This window comes from Durio zibethinus, chromosome 4 (genome assembly GCF_047325235.1).
Source record: "Durio zibethinus cultivar Kanyao isolate XHJ-2024 chromosome 4, ASM4732523v1, whole genome shotgun sequence".
NCBI lineage: Eukaryota > Viridiplantae > Streptophyta > Magnoliopsida > Malvales > Malvaceae > Durio > Durio zibethinus.
In genome coordinates this window covers 35,781,953-35,802,518 of record NC_143165.1, presented here as the reverse complement: position 1 = coordinate 35,802,518, position 20,566 = coordinate 35,781,953, and the positions used below count along the sequence as shown (strand labels likewise).

At 33.7% G+C, this 20,566-nt stretch overlaps 3 protein-coding genes and 1 pseudogene across 5 annotated transcripts; 1 reads left to right on the top strand and 3 right to left on the bottom strand.

Annotated features, from left to right (window-relative positions):
- Positions 1-746: 746 nt before the first annotated feature.
- Positions 747-2,929, bottom strand: LOC111287069 (uncharacterized). 3 transcript variants are annotated; one of them, XM_022877276.2, is made up of 8 exons: positions 2,814-2,920; positions 2,398-2,649; positions 2,166-2,298; positions 1,955-2,026; positions 1,744-1,887; positions 1,548-1,619; positions 1,303-1,362; positions 747-1,211 (listed from the first exon to the last, which is right to left on the bottom strand). In XM_022877276.2, exons 2-8 carry the CDS (start codon positions 2,582-2,584, stop codon positions 1,046-1,048), a joined length of 834 nt encoding a protein of 277 aa, XP_022733011.1. In that variant the 5' UTR covers positions 2,585-2,649; positions 2,814-2,920; the 3' UTR covers positions 747-1,045. The 3 variants fall into 3 exon arrangements, with proteins under 3 accessions (XP_022733011.1, XP_089616212.1, XP_089616211.1); XM_089760085.1 differs by lacking the exon at positions 1,548-1,619 and having other exon boundaries at positions 979-1,211; positions 2,814-2,927; XM_089760086.1 differs by lacking the exons at positions 1,303-1,362; positions 1,548-1,619 and having other exon boundaries at positions 2,814-2,929.
- A 543-nt stretch (positions 2,930-3,472) lies between these two features.
- On the bottom strand, positions 3,473-4,921 carry LOC149519382 (S-adenosylmethionine decarboxylase proenzyme-like). The gene has a single exon (XM_089760084.1). The coding sequence runs from the start codon at positions 4,710-4,712 to the stop codon at positions 3,651-3,653; it is 1,062 nt and encodes a 353-aa protein (XP_089616210.1). The 5' UTR covers positions 4,713-4,921; the 3' UTR covers positions 3,473-3,650.
- Positions 4,922-7,395: 2,474 nt separating this feature from the next.
- LOC111288368 (choline/ethanolaminephosphotransferase 1-like) lies at positions 7,396-14,936 on the bottom strand. Its single transcript, XM_022879246.2, has 19 exons — positions 14,797-14,936; positions 14,164-14,336; positions 13,813-13,822; positions 13,620-13,670; positions 13,295-13,372; positions 13,065-13,140; positions 12,941-12,963; positions 12,762-12,862; positions 12,291-12,385; positions 12,062-12,130; positions 11,124-11,193; positions 10,567-10,630; positions 10,440-10,480; positions 10,262-10,346; positions 9,251-9,313; positions 8,646-8,704; positions 8,484-8,536; positions 7,972-8,044; positions 7,396-7,677 (listed from the first exon to the last, which is right to left on the bottom strand). The coding sequence occupies exons 2-19, from the start codon at positions 14,298-14,300 to the stop codon at positions 7,656-7,658; spliced, it is 1,170 nt and encodes a 389-aa protein (XP_022734981.2). The 5' UTR covers positions 14,301-14,336; positions 14,797-14,936; the 3' UTR covers positions 7,396-7,655.
- Positions 14,937-18,456: 3,520 nt separating this feature from the next.
- LOC111288143 (uncharacterized) lies at positions 18,457-20,297 on the top strand (annotated as a pseudogene).
- The last annotated feature ends 269 nt before the right edge of the window (positions 20,298-20,566 follow it).

The window sequence follows — 20,566 nt, the reverse complement described above, 5'->3', positions numbered from 1 at the left end:
TTGAAGGGGAGATGCAATTCTGAACACGTGTCTAAGGAACATAAAATGGAAATGAATTCTATAAACAAGTTCACACACAGGAAAGATCCAACTAAGACAGAACCAAAAGGCTGTCTTAATTCTCCCATAGTCCTATAAGTTCTAAGTGATTAGTGAACTCGCATAGTCTTACACAAATGTGACATTTATGACAATTTCCAAAATTTCACATCTTCAGCCATGTACAGAATATTTAGAAACTAAAAAAGCATCATTCTGCAAGGACTAGAAAAATGTAGCGCACAAGCTTAAACGCAAACTTAAAGCATGCAGAATCCTGAAAACCTTATTTTGTTGGGGGAACACACGCAGAAATATTGGCTTCAGCACAGAAGATTGGAATGCAATTGATTGATTGGCAAAATATTTTTAGTTACCAGCTATGATTCATATCCTGAATTCCTGCCTAGTCAAAATATTAATTTTGGAATCCCGAGTTTTGGTAGGTCAAGAAGTTTTCAGCAAGAGTTTGACATGGTAGAAGGCTACAATACATGAACCCTAAACCCAATCAAAGAGAATGGCATCAGGTTTTTACTACTGGATTCAATTTTATATGCATTAAAGGTAGATGAGATTATGAAACAAGAAAAGTCGAAACAGTGGTAAAATGGAGGCACCAACTTCCAACCAGAATTAAAATGAAATAAAACAGTGGATCTATCCAAAATAAATAAATAAATAAACAAAGAAAGGAGTATATGTAATGCTAGTTAAAAGGTGTTCAGCATGCTTTAATTTCTTATTCATTGTTGGATTGAAGAATGGATTGTGAAGGACACAAATTTCAAACCTGACCCTAGCCCAGATAGTCACACACACACACCATTCTCCTCAACCTCCTGATCTTCAGTTCCATTATCTAACAGTGACTATTCATGCCTTTGCAGCTTTCACCAGTACACTTTCTATGGTATGATTCCATTTTCATATGGTTGGTTACTACAATTCCAGATTTATTTACCTAGAATGAACATCTCAAGAGTAGTTAATGGTGGAGAATACATCAAGAGAATAAGAAGCCAAGTATTACATAAAAAATTCCAGAATTGTATATCCCTGATGGGTAAGTCAGTTTGGCCTTGCTACTGCTGGGCAATGATGCTGTATCCCTATCTGCACATCCAACTTTCTCAGCTCCATCGGTGCAAATATAAGGGTTTCCTTCAATGCTGCATCAACCAAAAAAACCAATTAAGCAACTAAAATAATAATAAAAAAAATTATATGCTAGTTAGCCAGGTTTCTTGGAGTGAAACTTACTTGAACATTTTGTCTGGGAATATGGGCACATGACCACTAAAATTATTGAAGGACAAGTCTCTGTAAAATTAAACAAAATCTATATAATCTTTACTCTGAATATGACACCCTAAAGAGGTGATATCGAACAGGTCTGAGATTCAAATCCCAGCACCTACAACTTTTTTCCTTATCCCAAATTACGGCGTGCTAAAAAAATATAGCAAATTCAATATGGAAAGAAAACTATAGGGTGGAGAGATTACATAAACTTAAGCTGCATTAAATTAGACAAGGAAGCAGGAATTTCTCCAGAAAGACTGTTATTATTCAGCCTCCTGAATGGCAATTCAAATCAAAAACCAATCATCAGATTCCATCTAACGTTTAATTGACTATGACTTCAGAAAACATATATAACAAAGAAAATAAAAAGAAAAAGGGTCAAACAGCAGGACATACAGGTATTGGAGGCTTTGTAAATGAGAAATGGTGCTGGGAATTTGACCAGAGAATGTATTGTTAGATAGATCAAGAGTTTGAAGCTTAGAAAGGCTCCCTATCCCAGATGGTATATGTCCTGATATATGGTTGTTCTGTAGAAGCCTGTAGAAAATTTCATTTCATAAAACATTCTGTCGAAAACTATTGTGGTTAGAATATGTATACTTACAAATGCTCGATATTGGTCAAGTTCCCAATGGCAGGCGCAAGAGTCCCAGACAAATCCTGGCTTGGAGCTCCTCTGCAACAAAATCATCATTTTTACCATATTTACTCCCCTATTATAATGTATATGTGCTCTAAATTTGACTCACGTAAAGATATAATCAATTCTCAATTTATGAGTATGAATATGTATGGTAATAATGTATACTACTTACAGGTCAACAACTAGGCCATCAGGAGAGCAAGTGACCATAGTCCAGCTGCATGGATCAGGACTGGAGTCATCCCAACTGTCAAGAACCCCATGAGGATCAACCAGGAAACTTTTTATGTCCATTAAAGCCGGTACTGAAAATTTTTCATAACAAAACAGGAAGATTCAATTCATGAATTTTCTTCTCTTACATATAGATTTAGAAGACAACAATAAGAAGGACCATCAGTTACCTTCGACATGATTTGATGAAACCAATGTAGAAGTCGACAAGCAGAAAAAGGCCAGACAACATAATAAATCAGAAATCCCTTTCCTCATTTCCATCGAGTTGTAACAACAAAAGATAATGTAACTAGAAATCCCGATCACTAGACACTTTAATTTAAAGACCCCAAAATGCACAGTAATTACGTCCATATTCAAAGTCCATGTTGGCCAGCTTCAGATTTTAATGGTCCCTTTGGGATAGAACAAATTCCCTTCTGAAAAATGCAAAATGCCCTTTATAAAGTCATATTCCTATTGTTTGGTGAAAAGAACATGAAAGCAATTTAAATGGATGCAACTTGGCCCAAGTCAACCCTGGTGGGATCAGACAGAACAAGAATATAAAAAAAAGTATTGGTTCTTTAGGATGAATTGGAACCTCTTTTGTAGCTCCAGCAATAACAATATCCTGAAGACAACCAATAAGCTGGTAATTGCTCCGAGTCTGAATAAGAATAGTCAGCGAAGTATTCTTCAGCAAAGCAAATTTAACGGTTCAAACTTCAAGCATCTAACATATGCTAAAAGCATTCAAAAATGATAATATAGTTAAGGTTGTATAAACAAAAGAGGTTGAAACTAGCAAAGGCAGCGCCAGGCCACTTGCTACTTAGATACCCCCACGACTGATTAGTTGATCAACACTGCTAAATTGATCAACATATATGTCTGATATTGTGTTCCAACAGATATAAAGAACCTAAATCTTGTCTATTCAAGCCTAAGTTCATTGAATCGAAAGAGATTTAACAATGTTAGCGAATTTGCCGTTTGTAATTTGATGGTGAAAATTCACTTCTTGGAAAGCAAACAGAATGGTGAATATTAGAGAAATGCATCATAAACCCCAAGCTTAGTTATGAACCAACAGTTTTAAAATTCGAATCTTAACAATTACAACCCTTCCCCCTATCTCCAAACTAAAAGGATACCCCAGGAGGAGCAGTGATAGAAGCAGAGCAATGGTCAGCAAGCATGCAGGCCATCAATTAATTCTTTGATTAAAAGCAAGAACCACAGAAAAAGAGACGGAAGACATTGAATAAACGATGTTTGATAGAAACTTAAAACCCTGTCATACAGATGATGGCAAAATGTTCGAGTTGACTGTAAAGTATGACAAGGTAACATGCCATACTCTACCCAGGCAATGCCTGAGGAGCAATTTATTTAATTGAACCAATAAAAACTACTATAAAGGAAATAAACCATTGAACTATTCTTCCTCTTCTTCCTCCTTCCAACAGCATTTCAAAGTTGATCGAGGAGACCCACAGCTATCAGGGCTGTTAAATTTCTGGTACATGATTGAACCACCAATTCCAAGCTCTTCAATGCTGCTCTCCCTGCAACAGTATCCTTTCACATCCAGCAGACAGTTCTGCTCAAGTGACTCACCCGCAACATTGGCGTGCACCGCTATAGAAAAGTCATTTGGTTTGAAGCAAACCAACACCCTTTCCACCAACTGCTTCAGACTCATATCTTTCAGATCATAGCCCACAGCTTCAAAGCTTGCATAGCTAAACCCATCTTCTGGTGTAACATGGATAGTAGAAATTGCAGCCCCTTCAATTGCATTCATTGAATAACCACAGGGATCAAAATCAAAATCACATATCTCAGAATCAGGAAGGATCTTCCTTATGCCAGAATTAATGGTCATCACAGCTGCTGTGCCTGATTGGTCTTTGTAGAAAACTGAAGCCATTTCCCTGTCCAAACCAGTCAAGCACATCTCTACAGTGTAAATAGGGCCATTGGAGATAACTGATTCGGCAGAAGCAGAGTACACATGCCAATTCTGTTTATCCAGGTCACCCATAACATAGGCCTTGCTGCCAGCACCAAGCTTCCCAAAATAGCTATCAAGGGTAGCAACTTCTTCAGAGAAGTTACGGTGAGGATACGGCTGAGCACCAGGGGAGATAAAACTCCCACGAGTATATCTAACAGATTTAATCGCAAGAGAAAGACTCCCAGCCAACTGCAGAATGGGTGGGATTGCAAGAAGCAACTTTGTTGTCCCACAGGTTTTGATGATGATCTTGTAAGGATAGACAAAAAGGCTAGACTCAGAAAGGACATAGGAGTCCACATGCTTGTTCAACAATGAAGAAACAATGGTGCACTCAGCTGGACCTAGAATCTCATCTAATTGTGCTTTCGACAATGATCGAAGACCCTTTCCTTCAGGATCAACAAAGAGGCCAGGCTCAAAAAATGAAATTTCAAGCCTCTTTTCATAACCCTCAAATCCAATTGCAGATACTGCCATTGCGATGTCAACCAAGAGATACCACTACAGCTTCAAAGTTTCACGGAATCGAACAAAGTACACGGTTTGCCAATCGAGGAGATCGCAAGTGTAAAGAAATAACAGTAACAAAGAGAGAAGAGGAAGAGGAAGAGGACGAAGAAAAGATCTAAAACTAACTAAAGAAAATAACAGTTGATTGACCACTACAAGTGGTCAGGCAGCAGACTTGGGTATATCAGGAGGGCTTGCGAGCGCACTGCAAAGCAAGAAAATAGAATGTCAGCATTATATGATTCATAAAATTAAAAGGGCAATGGCCCTCTTCATGATCAGCAATATTCAAAGATAGGCCACTACTTACGTTGGAGTACGCAGCAGATCGGAACTTCTTGATTCCACCGTTTGGTCGAACGTCTTCAATGCTGTAACCGAGAGGAGCTTCGTAGAACAAGGATTTACTACTACTAGACTTCTTTTTCCCTTCTTTGGACTCCATTAGATCATTCAGACACCTACATTACCATTAAAAACAAAATAAAGATATCAGATACAACATAATATCAACAAGAGATTCAATAAACCAATAGAAATTTCGTATCTATGCTCTGAGACAAAGACCATAAAAATATTCAAAATTCCAGTCAGAAAAAGTTTCAAAAAATGCATCTTTCTTGCTTTTTGAGTACAAAACAACATACTAATGTCTATATTCAAACGATAATAATCATGAGCTCAGATCCTCCGACACAATTACAAGATTTAAAAAAATCTTTCAAGTTTCAACACAAAGAAAAAATACTTTCAAGCAATTGGAACAACCAATACTATATATCATCCACAATATCTAAACTTTTTTTAATACTGTCCAAGAAACATGAACAAAACATTTTTATTCATCCAAAAAAAAAAAATCAAACTCAATAAAACATAAAACTTTTCTGAAAGGACAAGATTAAAGCCTATATCTTTCATCTCCTCAAAGAATATAAATTTTAATTCCAATACAAAACCAATCAATCTTAGATTAAGTCCCATGCAAAACTATAATAATAATAATAATAATACTAATAATAATAATAATAATAATAATAAAATCGCATCATCAATACGAAAAACAAATAAAAAGATTGGAAGGATTGACACTTACGATACAAAACTTGAAATTCTTGAATCAACCAATGACGAAAAAATATTTTATTAACCTCCGCTCAGATCCTAAAAGGAAAAACAGAAACAATACATCAGTATATAAAAAAAAAAATAAGAATCGATAATTTTTAAATACTAGAACAATATAAAGATAAAAATAAAGAAGAAAAAGTAATTACCAAAATATTAGATTTCATGAAAACGAATCGAATAATGAAAAACTTTTGGAAAAGGAAAATAAAAGGCTGCGTTATAAAAAGATTCGTGAGTTTCGTAATCCTTGCGGCTCACGCAAAGAATGAGCGTATGATTTTGAGGGGTGGGGGTCCTATTTATATGGGGATATAAGGGGAGGGAGGGCTTTCTTTAAGGAAAAGGATGCCCCTGATTGACGAAAAAATTACGATCTTGCCACTTCCCGTTACCCGGAGCTCTCCCGTGCTTTTGTATTTTTTTGGTTTACTTTTATTAGACTAATCTGCCCCTGGGCAAGTTGTTAAACGAACCTGGTCGCGGACAGCGGGATTCGCGGGGAATATGAACGGTTCACGCATATTTACGCAAGCTGGCCATCCAAATTTGTGGAGCAAATTTCTAAAAGAGCGGGAGGATATTTCAGACATTTTACGTGCCGAAAGAACCGCCAAAATTTTTTCCATTATTCCTAAATTGAGAAAGTTTGACTTTAGTTTAGATTGGGGCACCTCATTTATTCGCGGTTGCAGAGTTTAAGAAAATTTGGAAAAATAAAAAATTGAAAAAGATTGATTCGTGTCCGAAACGGTTGGAGATTGTTTTATGTCTGATCATTATTTTAAATTTTAATTAATTTAAAATTAAATCGATCGAATTTTATAAAAAAATAAATTCTTTTAACATTTATTTTTATTATTTATTAAATTCAGATTCAAAATTTTATTTTAAAAAAAATATAAATCCTTAAATCACTCGAGTGAACTAGTGTTGATTGCTTTTGTCTTTACGATAATGATGACAAGATTCCTGTTGGCCCATTCTTCTGACACGTACGTGACTTTGCGTCTTGTAATTTTCTTTCTCTGCTTCTTTTCTCTTGTTGGCATCTTTTCCCTTAATTTATTACTGCATTTTGGAAAGAGCTTTGTTCTCCACGCACGTCACACATTCTTGCTTGTCTGCTTTGCCAATTTGCACTTGCACTGATAAGGGTGCCTAAAATGACAGAATTTTTATGATTCTAATGGGAATAAAAAAGATTTTAAAAGAATTTTTATTTTTGATTAATTTAATTTAAAAATTAAATTAATTAAATTTTAATTAAAATACAAAAAATTTAAATATAAAATAAATTATTTTATTTAATAAGTTAAAATTTTTAACATAATATTTTAATATTTAAAAATTTTATTTAAAATAAAAAAATTTTTAATTTTAATTTAATTTAAATATATTATTATTTAATTAATTAAAAAAATGAGATATCTGCTTATGTAATTAAAATTTTACATTAATAATGTATCAAACACTAACTCTTTAAATAAACGAGGTTTTTTTTTTTTTTTTTTTCAGTATATGCTTAAAAACTTTGATTCTAGATAGATGGAAATCTATTCTCAAACTCTGGAAAACATTTATAACAATGTTGATAAGCTGCAATGTTCATCAATGCTTATCAAAAAAAGAATTTGCCAAATACTGAACCATTACGGCAATGCTTCAACCTTCCAAGGGAAACAAAAGGTATGTTAAAAACCAAGTTTATAGCAATCTCAAGCTCAGCAATGGCGGTTAGGAATGAGGAAACAACAAACTTTGGATAACCATCACCAATGTTCAAGCCTCTTTCCTTGTTACCCTGTCAGTTTAAGCAAGGGATAATGATTAGAAACGATGGTCTAGAAAACGTAACCCGAAGAGCAATAACTAGAGAATAAATGGACCTGGTCCTGGAAACTTGCCTACAGAACCAAATATCACTTCATACAACCTTAACCAAACCCGTTAATGGAGTTAATCAACCTAAGTAGCTCCCATGTCTTGACCACACTTACATATTATTGCAGTCATAGTACTGAATCTTTGAAGAATTGGACCAAAACACATTAAAGCAAAGAAATGAAGGGATCAGGGGGTAATACAACTTCCTCACCTGAAGCAATAAATCCCCAAAGCTGTCGTAATTTCATGAATGACTGATATGGCAAAGTGTAAGTAGAGTGATGCTGTTTGACAAAATGAGAACTATCAGGCGAAATATAACAGCATACAAGTAAAATGATTGCGCTATGCAATGAACTGACAGAGAGATAAAGATGTTAACTTCTAATAAAAATTAACATTTAAAAAATAAAAAGATCTCATTCTCAACTATAAGGGTATAAACGAACAGTTTGTTCGACAAATAGTTCATGAACATGTTCTGTTTTTGTTCATTTATTAAATTTAACAAATGATCACGAACAACATTTCAAGATTAGTTAATTAAACGAACAGGTCACAATCATAGCAAAATTTGCTCATGTTTGGTTCATTTACACCCCTACTCAACTACAGAATTAGTTCAAAGTTAAATTGATTCAATAGATGTTGGAACAAAGTTGCCTAGAATACCATAGTTGTACACTCCTTAACTAAAATAACTAAATAAGGCAGCAGTCATACCTGTAAATACACAGTAACCAAGAAGAACCCAGAAGTCATCAACTAAAGGAACACTGGAGAAAAAGAGGGAAAAACAACTATTAGTATTCATGTCCCTGAGAAACAATAGCTAAAATGGTATGGCGATGTATCAGGTCAGAAATCAAAAACTAACACACATACCCATCATTCAGTCTAGCTGTAAGAGCATTTGCAATTGCCAGTGGAAGATACAAGAGTGACTGCAAATAAAACATATAAAGAATGGAACAGTTAACCATTTTGTAACCATGTAAACAATTCCATCAAAAAGTAGTTACAGATCAAAAAAAGAAACATTCTTTTCCCTTTTAAGACAAGAATCACTGCTCCTGTAAGTAAAATAACATATAACTAAGAACAAACACAAAAACCTTATGCATGGAATCAGAATAAAATGTAAAGCAGTAATTTTTGAAGGGATAAAATTCTACGGCACTAGTTTATTTAACTCCAAAAGAGGTAAAGGAGGGTGTAAGAGCAAAAGTGACAAGCTAGCTCGATGCAAGTTTAATAGAGTACATATTATTTAATAAATTATTTAGTTTAAATATATATATTCTAACATAAAAATTTAGTAGGATCCTTATTTAAGAACAAGTAAATTTTTTCAAACTCAGTTGAGTTTAATCTATCATCAAGATCATTCAAGCTCAAGCTGACCTTGACAAAGCTGTCGAATCAGATTGAGCTTGATTAAATATTTCAGAAGCCAAGCCTAAGCTGATTCACATAAGAATTCTACATACCATGCACATGTTAGTTTTCAATCCCTTGTGTTCATCACACAAATGAGCCAAAATCATCCGTCCCTGTCAAAACAATTTTCTGTTAGTAACCACGTTAATACGAATTTGTCTTCCTACCTTAGCTGCGCTCTATTTAGAAGAAAATATATGTATAGGAGGTGGAAAAATAAATAAAGAAAACAATAAATAGGAAGCAAGATGGATTAAAAGATACACACAAACGTCATATACATAACACTTAAAAACACCTTCATGAATACTTGCTCACTGAAAGAAAGATCTGAAACCATTCAAAGTTTATAAAGGGAGCAACAGGGAGTAAAGCCCAAGATGGGCACCAGCGTTAATAATAAAACCCCTCATCAACAAGGTTGTTGGAGCAGAAAAAAGGTTAAAAAATAAACGAATGAAAATTTTCATTCGGTGTGCAAAAGCTTGTAGAGGTGTGCTAGACAAAGAAAATCATCAATGCACTTTGAGGTGATGAACACAATGAAACAGTAAAGACTAAATCATATAAAAAAAAATCAAGGACTTGCTTAGGTTTAATAAATAGAAATTATTAAAGAAAAGATGAGTGAGTGAGTGAAGAGAGAGAGAGAGAGAGAGAAACAGAGAGAAGAAATAAGGAAATAGAAAGAATTTTCCTAGGATTCAACAGCATCCCATATTAAAATCATGTAAAGTTAGAAGGTTACAAAGTATTCACTCTTGAATGAAAGGTAAAATAAATAGCATTGATTCATTTTTAAATATCCAAACCACTGGCATACAAGCAAGCAAGGAATAGTCTTCAGTTTTTAACAAAAGCAAAATTATCTACAAGATAGTGTTGCGAACATATTAGAATCAGAGTAACCAGTTTCACTTACAGATACTGACAACAGTCACAAAGAGGTCGTATGACGCACTAAAGAAATTTAAACTACTGGATATCAACTAGCTTTTATTTTTGTAACAATCTAGGACTTCAGAAGTATTAGAAGAATCCAATAAACAAGAAAACCTTACCACAAGGAACCCAAATGCAAGCCCAGTTCCCAGTATAACTAAATGTGTGTAATTTCCTATAATATCGGAGGGCGACAGATAATCCCTTCACAGTAAAAAAAGTAATAAAGTCGATGTAAGGCCAATATGCACAAAAAAGCCAACAATTTAAAAAGAAAGAAGGACAGATTCAATTTACCAAACAAGCACTCCTCCCACAAGTAGTACAAAAGGGTAAAGCTGACAATAAAGAACAGAAAACATCTATTAAGCAATTAAGCATACAAGGAAGGAAGAAAGAAACACATAAAAAGTTACAGAATTACCATTGCTAATGCAAGTAGCATGCTTCCTTTTCTTGCCTGAATGACCTTAAGGACACTGCTTATACTGCAAAAGAAACCATACAAGCGCATAAGAGAAGCTAATGCTCACATTAACCAAAAAGCAGCAGGATCAACAAAATAAAGAACTCTAGACTGACACCAGATGGTTTATGCATAGAAACCTTGGCCTCTGCATTTCACATGGGCCTGGGAAGCTAAAATCTCTTGGCAGTCATCAAATATTTGAATGTTCAAGGCTGAGTTGGCATAAAAAAATCATCAATGATGACAATGCAAATAGATCATGTAGCTCAGCCTAATAATCCACAGCTCTAGTGTAAGGCTACAAGAATGCCAAAATGAAAGCATGAGAAGCTCCAGCTGACTAAAACTGGCTAAAGAAAAGCAGACAGTTTTGTGAAGGGTCAAAGCAAATGAGCCTAGTGATCCACAGCTCTAGTGTAAGGCTATAAGAATGCCCAAAGAAAGTATGAGAAGCTTCAGCCGGGAAAGCCTGAACTAAATTTTAACCATTTAGCATGCATATAACCCCTTACTTGAAAGTGACGGTAGGTAGAACACCTAATGATGTCATTAAATACAGCGCAGCTCTGTATGTTGGGATTTCTAAAGCCAAAAAAAAGGAAGAAAAGGTAAATAAGCAATAACAATAGTTAAAGAAAAGAATGGCAAAAGCAAACAAGCCAATGAGATCCAAAATTCAAGGACAACATAAATAATAATAATAATAATAATAATAATAATAATAATAATAATAATAATAAAGAAAGAAAGAACAATTTCCTGAGCTTGACTTACATTTCTTAAGACAAAAGAATGATAAAAAATAACTAATCAAATATCAGATCCCTATACAGATAATGCCATTAGCAGCTAATGATTTAAAAATGCATTCCACCATTTACAACTAGATTTGGACAACCTAGAGACAGATATTTGGAAATACCAGATACATCGAACGGCAAAAGACAAAGAAAAATAATAGCACAAGATTGTAGAATAGGGAAACTGATAAAACAGGGGCACAAAAAGATGAGGTATTGAAAGAAGAACAAACATAGCATACGGTGGCAATCACATATTGAGGAAGTCAAATGAGAAGCAATCTCATGACAAAATCTAGTGAATCCATCATAAATTTGTCTTTGGCAGCTCAATACTACCACAATGATCAGGTTTATTAATCTTTTGAATTTGTTTTATCGCAATCATTTCCATCTGCACTGATTTACCCTTCATCAATTCTATTAATATAACCAGCATGAGTTCTCCATTTGCATTTTTCCCAAACATAAATTGTCATCTTGCCATCATGTATTGTCCATCTACTGTTTCTTTTTTTCTTTTTGTGTGCATGTGTTTTTTTTTTTTTTTTTTTTGGGGGGGGGGGTGTTTGCAGTGTCAACTATTAAGGCATTAGCTGATAAGTGTTCAATTGCAGAAAAATGAAATTATCACATAATTAAAAACTTACCATTAAGAAAAGGTACCCAACTGAACATGGGAATGGACTTCCCAAATTGCTGAGCCCACCACCGGGCACCTTGAGGGGAAAAGGGGGAAAAAAGATAATGCAATCAAAAAAGTGATAAAAAAAGAACAGAGAAGAAAGATATGCAATAAAAGTGACAGTCAAGTAAAAGATAGGTTTCACAGTACAGGTTGTCAAATGCACAAATAACACATCAAATGAGGAAACATACCAACAACTGCTGTAAAAATGTGGCTTGTATATATCAGGGCAACACCGTCGGTTGCCCCATTAATTACAGGAAGGATAAGTGTATTGGTGAAATAGCTGCAAGAAAAAAATGGAAAACAACAAAAGTATTAGCTTTGCAAAGAACCTTCAACTGAATGCTACAAAAACCACTTTAGAAACTAAAAGGCCCTTCTAAAATTTTACATAGCAATAATGGAGACATGCAAGAGAAAAACATATCAAACGGTACAATCAAAAACCTCGAATACATATCAAGATGTTATCGCAAAATTTTCTTGACCCAATTACCTAACAAAAAGTGGTGAAGGTAGCTAGACAAAGAGCAATTGAAAACAAAATTTATGAGGCCTTAATAGAATAATCCAAGTAATTGAAGAATTGCATAATGTATGGCCTGGTTTCTTACTAGGGAAACAAAAGACAAAAACAAAGCACATTTTTTATTACTTACTGTTCCCATGTAGCTCCATAAAAAGCAACAGCTGCAATTACCCAAAACCAGAAAGCATCCCTTCCACACATGGAAGTGCTCCCATAAGCCATGATTACAAGCTGTAAAAAGAATCAATCTTGTATAATGGAGGAATTTTATTAGCCATTGTTATGTAATGCAACAAGTTAAACACATACCGCACATGCAAGCGCGTCACAACCTGTAATATTTCAGGACCACCAAAACATAATTATTCCATCAGAAGTTGTTTTAAATTTAAGTAGCAAAGGATGGAGAAAAGATATGATAAATTGAAATTACCATGGTCAAAAAGTTCTCCAAGTGGACTAGAGGAGTTTGTTCGTCTGGCTTGCTTCCCATCGATAGCATCAAAAGTCTAGCAGGTAATTACTAATATGTCAAAAAAAAGAAGCCATACTGAATATAAAAAAGTAAAACATTCACACACTAATCCCCCTTCCTGAACACACCAAGGGAATAAGAAGAAGATAGAAGTTTGAATACATTGCCGGCAAGGAGGAGGTGTAAACCTGATATAAAAATAGAAGTAACCCATGCGCAAAATGAACCCATCTTGGTGGGGGTGAATCCAAGTGTGGTGAATAAATCTGAAACAGTAATACAAAAAAAAAAAAAATTCATGGAATAGAATTTGCAGATCAGTCAACTCCAGAGTTATGGGATATAAGACTTGGTTTATTGTTTTTTGTTATTGGAATAGAATTTGCAGATCATCAGTATAATACCAAAATTTCCAGAAAATTGATAACATCTTGAGTCAAAATAAGTTTGACTTTAGGATTCAAAAAATCAAAATAAATATAACATTGAAGAAAGACAGAGTTTCAGACTCACATAGGCAAGCATGGCAGATGTAACCAGGAACATAAATCCTGTAAGCGTTATCTTAAGAAACAAAAGAATAACAAATTAGTAATCAAACAAGACAGGTAATACATGCATATGCACTCCGTGGGTGCATGTATGTGTATGTGCAAGCTTGTATGTACAATGAAAATCACAATTTAGAGTAGTAAGCATTACATACCATGTTTGGTCTGGAGAAAATGCCAAGCCGGAGTCATACACATATACAAACATAAATACATTAGTGCCAGCAAATATCACTTATAAGGGCAAATACTTAAAGTTCAATTGAAGCATGATGTAGTGATTAAAACTTAAACTTTGAACAAATATAATTTCATTTCCTTCCTCTAAGCTTAGCACTATATCAAATAGCACAATCCAACTGCGTATAAAAGTTTGAAATAGTAACATTCATAAATGTATAAATAGAAAGACTTCTTTAAAACAAATAACGGACGCAAAAAGCTGACAAAAGCAAGCATCAAATAAAACTATGGATATTCAAAGCATGAAAAAGTGAAGAACTTACGGCATCCAAAGAGGGAAGAAGTTGACAAAGCGGCCCCACAAGGGTTGCAATACATATTTAGCAAGGTAAGAGTTATCCGCACCACTGTATTTGTATCTACGCAAAGTTGCTACACCATGTGCCCCTATATACCCCATTCTTCCTTGTCATAAAGTTTCTGAGACCTGCTAAAACTGAACAGAAAACTTATGTGATTTCAGTAATTCAAGCAAGCAATTGGGTATTGATGAAAATGTCTCAAAACAAAAAAACAAGAAAACCCAACATGGAAATTAAGAGAAAAAGGTTGAAAACCTCAATGAGATAAATTTAAAGAAATCCCCATGTTGAATTTTCACTCAAAAGGTTTACTTTTGAACCAATAGTTGTAATTTTGGATACAGGGACTGCATAAAGATTTCATTTTTTCACTAGCTGAAACTTTAGGAAATCATAAAAAAAAAAAAAAAGAGTATAAAGAGATGGGTAACTATATATCACCAAAAAAATGGATTTTGAATTAAAAAAAATAAGGGAAAAAATTATCAGAAAATGAAAATTAGAGCAGCCCTGCTTTCTGGGACTTAAAAGAAGCTAGAAAAACAGAACAAGGAAAGAAAAAAAAAAAAAACAAAGAGAAAGGTTAGTGTATACCTGTTTGAAGCAAACATAAAGGGAGAGATTAATTTGCAAAAAAAGAATTTCAAAAACTTCAAAAACCAAATTCCCAATCTCATAAAGCCTAAGCAAATTCCAAAGAGTTTATAGTGGTGGTCTGCTGCCATCAATTGGTGGGTTTACGAGACTTGTTACGTCGGTTTCGACGAGAATGGATAAGCTAAAGGTGCACGGTGGAGATCGCAGTAGAATAAAGAGTGGCGGAGAAGAGTCGACAAATTTGAATTGGGGAAATTTCAAAAAGGGTTGTTTTAGCAGAAATATTTTCTTTGTTGACTATGACAAAAAATATTTAATGAAAAGGAAATAATTATAATAAAGTTTGGATTAGGATTTTAGGGCTTGATTTTATTACTTAGAATTCAATATCTGGTTCATTTTGACATATTTTTCAAAAAGCGTGTTTTAGCAGAAATATTTTCTAAGTTGTAACATGACCAAAAATATTTAATGGAAAAGGAAATAATAATATATAAATTTTGGATTAGGATTTTAAGGCTTAATTTTATTACTTATTCAATCTCTATTTTGGTCCATTTTGACATATTTATCGGATTTTTTTAATTATTAAAATTAAAATTTTAATATTCTATCATTAAACCTCATAATTATTAAAAAATAAATAAATTTTATTAATAACTTCATATCATAATAAATCAATTTCATTGATTTCTAAATTTTATTTATTTTATGGGAAAATATCATGTCATGTCATCACAAAATAAAATCTTAAGTTTTTATCATAAGGATGACTCATTAAATGTATGAAAATAGTGATAAAATTGTTTTAAAGAATATATAATATGTGAAGTTGTTGTCAAAATTACTAATTTGATTTGACTTTCAAGTTTCAATGGAAACACACAATTTTGTGGTTGCAGAGATGGACAAATGGAGCCCAAATCATTAACCAACTATGGCTTTCATGATTTAACAAGGTGCTTAACAATAACATTGTTTTGTACCAAAAAAGATAACAGCAAAAGTTGAAATATGTGGACAGCAAAAATGAGAATTGAGTCTATTGAGAGATATTAAAATATATAAAATTTTGATTATTTATATCATATATTAGTAATAAAAAATTAAAAATTTTAATAAAAAAATATTATTCATGTTAATTAATTTTTTATATAATAAAATAGTATTACTCATGTTATTTCAAACTTAATCGAATTTGTATTTCAAAATTCATATTTAAGATTCTTGCAAATCGGGTTCAATTTGAGAATTAAAAGATAATACGATTTATGAACAAATATATTTAAAAAGCTTCTACTATCATTTTCATGCAAACATCCAATTTGGTGTATGTCTTTAAGGCAGGCTGGCTTCCACCAAGACAAAGGTAGGCATGATAAAAGGAAAAGGTATATAGATTGACCACATGACAAGAATCATCATTCATTTTTTATCCCCTAAATTTCAAATTCAGAAAAGAAAACCATGAATTTCTTAGAAATATTTGAATTGATGAAAGAGCCCTAAAAGGGTTCTTTTTTTTTTCTTTTTTTTTTGCATTTGGGGTTGATGGGTCCCTAAGCATGTTAGATAGTAGATGTAATGTTTGGAAAATGTTCATAATTAGTAAAGATTATGGGGCATTTCAATGTCTTACATGGGCCAAAAAAACTTTTTTAACTTTACAATTCCAAAACCCTTATAGAATTCATCAAGTACAAGATTACAAAATTTTTAGTGAACAAAGAACGATGGGACATCATGATTATCACCATTTCTAACTACAGAAAAATAAGTTAGACCAGACAATATTACTTGAAACAATTATTATTTATTTGCCTCAATGATGTCTGTGGATCTGGCATGCGTTGAGCATGCCGCCTCCCCATTATGTCTCACCATGGCCAAGCTTGTTAAGCTTGTAGCTATAACAAGCTTTATTTCTTTTAGTATTTCTTTTACAAACTTTTGTGGCCAATTTTTCTTTTTCGGCTAATCTTTTTGTATGCATACGCAAGCCTGTTATGCACAATAAAAAGCTCATTAAAGTTAAGAAATTCAACATATCTAAAATTCAAATCTCAATGTTGTAATTTTTTTTATTTCCAAATTATGGCTTTTTTATAATGACAAAAAGTTAAGGTAAAAAAGAAGCAGCTCAATCTCTTATATATGATGAAAGTTTAAAATTGCCTTGCTCTTACTAAATAAGAATAAAATGGTTTAGGGTTAATTTCTGGCTCGTTAGTTCGAGTTAAATTATTTGGCAGTGAAAAGATTGAATGGGAAGCTGTTGTTGATGAAATGTGACAAAACATAAATCCTAGTTTCTATATTTTTGAGGTTTTGGTTGCATGGGGCATGTCTTAAATTGTTTCATACTTCTCATCACAAAGATTACCCATGTAGCCTAGCCTATCAATACAGTTGATTTCCAACAGAAAATTGTAGGAATAAAATGCCAAAAGAAGTTTGGCCTCCAATCGTCCATGTATGGGGGCCATGAAATGGATCTGCTGGTGGAACACGTGCTCAAGATCTATATATATGAAAAGAACCATGGCGACAATAGCAAAAGAAAGTGGACCAAATTGATATATAAATGCATTCTTAACTAGTTCTTTATGGCTTTATTTTTTCCTGATAAGTAACTTTCATCAATCCAATAATAGAAGAAATGAAGAAATAACAATTCTAATTGAGAAGAGAGTTTGTGTCAATCACTTAGCATTTTGATTTGGCATGGGAAAAAAGTCAATACTCAAGAATGAAATGTAAAGAAAATCCGGGAAAAAAGTTGACAAAACACATGACAGATTGATGGAATGGGACCTTATATATATATGTTTCAAAAGACTTTTGAAAACGGGACTCTATAGACAGAAAAGAATCTCTAGTGCATGTATATCACATGATGGTGAGGTAAGGGTGTAATCGGATCGAGTCGAGTCGAATAGTGAGAAGTTCAAGCTCGAGTTTGAATCATAATTCGGAGTTTGATATTCGACTCGAGCTAGATCGAATTTTATTTTTCAAGCTCGAACTCGATTCGTGATCGAATTCGAGCTACTCAAGCTCGTTAGATTAAGCTCGATTAATATGTAAAAATAAGTTTGATTCATACACTCGATAAGAGTTTGATTATTCATCATCGAATTCGAACTCGAATTCGAAATATTTTATTAATTAAAATAATAAAAATATACGCGAACTACTCGAATCGGATATAAAATACTCGAATTTGGCTCGATCGATAAGTCAAGCTACTCGAACTTGAGTTCGACTCGATAATAATCAAATCAAATTCGAGTTTTTTTCGAATCGAACCCGAATAATTTACGAATACTAATGTATTATTTACACCCCTAACTGTGAGCAACATTGGAGAGTTATGCTGCTTTAAATTTTTATTTTTCTTGAATTATTTGAGTTTCATATTTATACACACACGTGATAGCTATGAATGCGGAGATTCGACTCTTCAAATATATGAAAAACTTAAATTAAAAAAAATTAAGCATACCCATGTCAAAGACATGCTCATATATATTTGATGGTCATTTTCAAATTCGAAAAATATAAATATATCTGTATCGAAATACATACTTATATATATATATATATATATATATATTCGACACTCACTCCCAAATCCTAATAACATAGGCGAAGAGAGTGTGCATGGAGTTTCAGAATTAATTGGGAAAGGGAGCTTGAGCTTTGGTCTAGTAAGAAGATGTAAACTTGGATTGTTTCAGAGTTTGTGTAACTTTACTCAATTTGCTGTTGCATTCCCTACACAATCATACATGTAGGAAATAGTGCTTCTTACATCACTGTTTTTTCTTTGTCCAAAGAAAAAACGTAAAGGTAACGCCTCCTCCATGCTTTTTACTATTCATCAACCTACCTTAAAGCGTCAAGGTACCTTGCATTCTTGAGAATCTTGAGAGTCTTTAGCTTTTCTAACTCTGCTATATTCTCTCTTCGATTTCCACTTTTCCTCCCCAAATTTTGATCCTTTGCTTGCTTGATCAGCTTCGATATATGTATGCCTGTTAGAGCAAGCATTCGATCTGTATACCCTTTTTCGATTTATGTGTTTTCTGTCTCCTGATAAGCCAATCTTTCCAAGTTTGGAGTTCCATTTTAGTACATAATGAAGAGAAGCCATGAAAGAGAGAGGCAAAGCGGTGGAAGTATGCAACAATATTGATTTTTTCGAAGACTATAGCACTTCATCAGACGTCCCATATTGTAAGAAACATCCACAATCATCTTCAGTTGGTGTATGTGCGTATTGTCTCAGGGATCGTTTGATCAACTTGGTTTGCTCAGACTGTGGTGAACAACGTCTCTCATCTTGCTCATGCTCTGAAATCTCCTCCAACCCTCGAACTTCATGCACTGGTGAGGTCGGCAGCGTTGGTCGTGTCTCATTCTTGATAGAGAATGAAAACAAGGATCAAGTTCCAAATCCAAATTCCAAGCCTAGAAACAGTAGCAGTGGAAATAAATCAGAAGAAGTTTTCTTGCTCAAGAGAAGCAATAGTAACTGTGTTGAGATCAAGAAAAAGAATGGATTTTGGAGAATTGGAAGGTTGTTTAGGAAGAAGAGAGACAAAGATGCTAATTGTGGTAAGAGTGTTGGTGGGGTTGATGAGAAAAGTGATTTGTGGGTTGTTGACTACATGGGAGTGTCAAGGTCAAGGTCTCTTTGTAGTTTCAGGGGTGGTGGGTTTTTTGGATCAGAAGATGGAAGTGACTTGATGAACTTCTCAGGTGCTAGGAGCTCAATTTCAGCTGCTAGGAGTTCTGGTGTCAACGGTGGTTGGGTTTTTGATCCTGAAAGGAAAAGTGGTTTTGATTGTGAAAGAAGAGACAGTACTTTTCTAGAGTCTGATATTGCAGATATTAAAGCTATGAGAAAAGCTGCTGCTGGTTGTGGTCTCATGGATGTTGATGGTGGTTTTAATGGTGCAAACAGGCGGGTGTTTACTCTGAAAGAGAGTTATTTTACAGGTGGGGATGATTCAGGCTTCATAGACTTAAAATTTGATCTTCAAGCAGAGTCTAAAGGGGATAATCCAGCTGTGAAGAAGGGTGTTTTGTCTGCTTTTGGCAGCATGAGGGAAAGTGATGAATTTATGCCATATAAACCCGGTAGTTCCATTAAAAATGTCCAGCTCGGCGAAGGGGCCTTCTTGAATGGAGATTCCTGTCGGATGACAGTGGATGAAAGAGGAATCAGAAAGAGCAGAAAGAGTTTCAAGGGATGGCGATGGATTTTCAAACCACCTTCCAAATTGGACCAATCCAGAGAAGAAAAATGAAGATCTTACACTCCATCACTGAGTCCCCTCACAAGGGTTAAACTTGAATAGACCAATCTTTCAAATTTCAGTATGTTTTTTTTTTGTTATTTTCATTTGTATTTTTGCTCACACGCTTTTTCTTTGTAGCTATATGTCTATTAAGTAATGAAATAAAGAGGATCACTGAAATTAACTTTTTTATGAATAGTAATTAATTAATAAATATAGATCTAAATTTGAATCTTGATGATTTCAAATAAAAAAATTAAGAAATATCATTTGCATGTATTATCTTTATAACATAATTATCTTTATAGTTATCTATAAACTAGTTCTAACTAGGCTTACTATAATTATCTTTATAATCTTATAATTATATCTTCTCTATCAATGGTAAATTAATACAAGTGGCTATCAATTGTTTCTCAATTTTATAAAATCGACCAAACAAGGAAAGAAACAATTTTCCT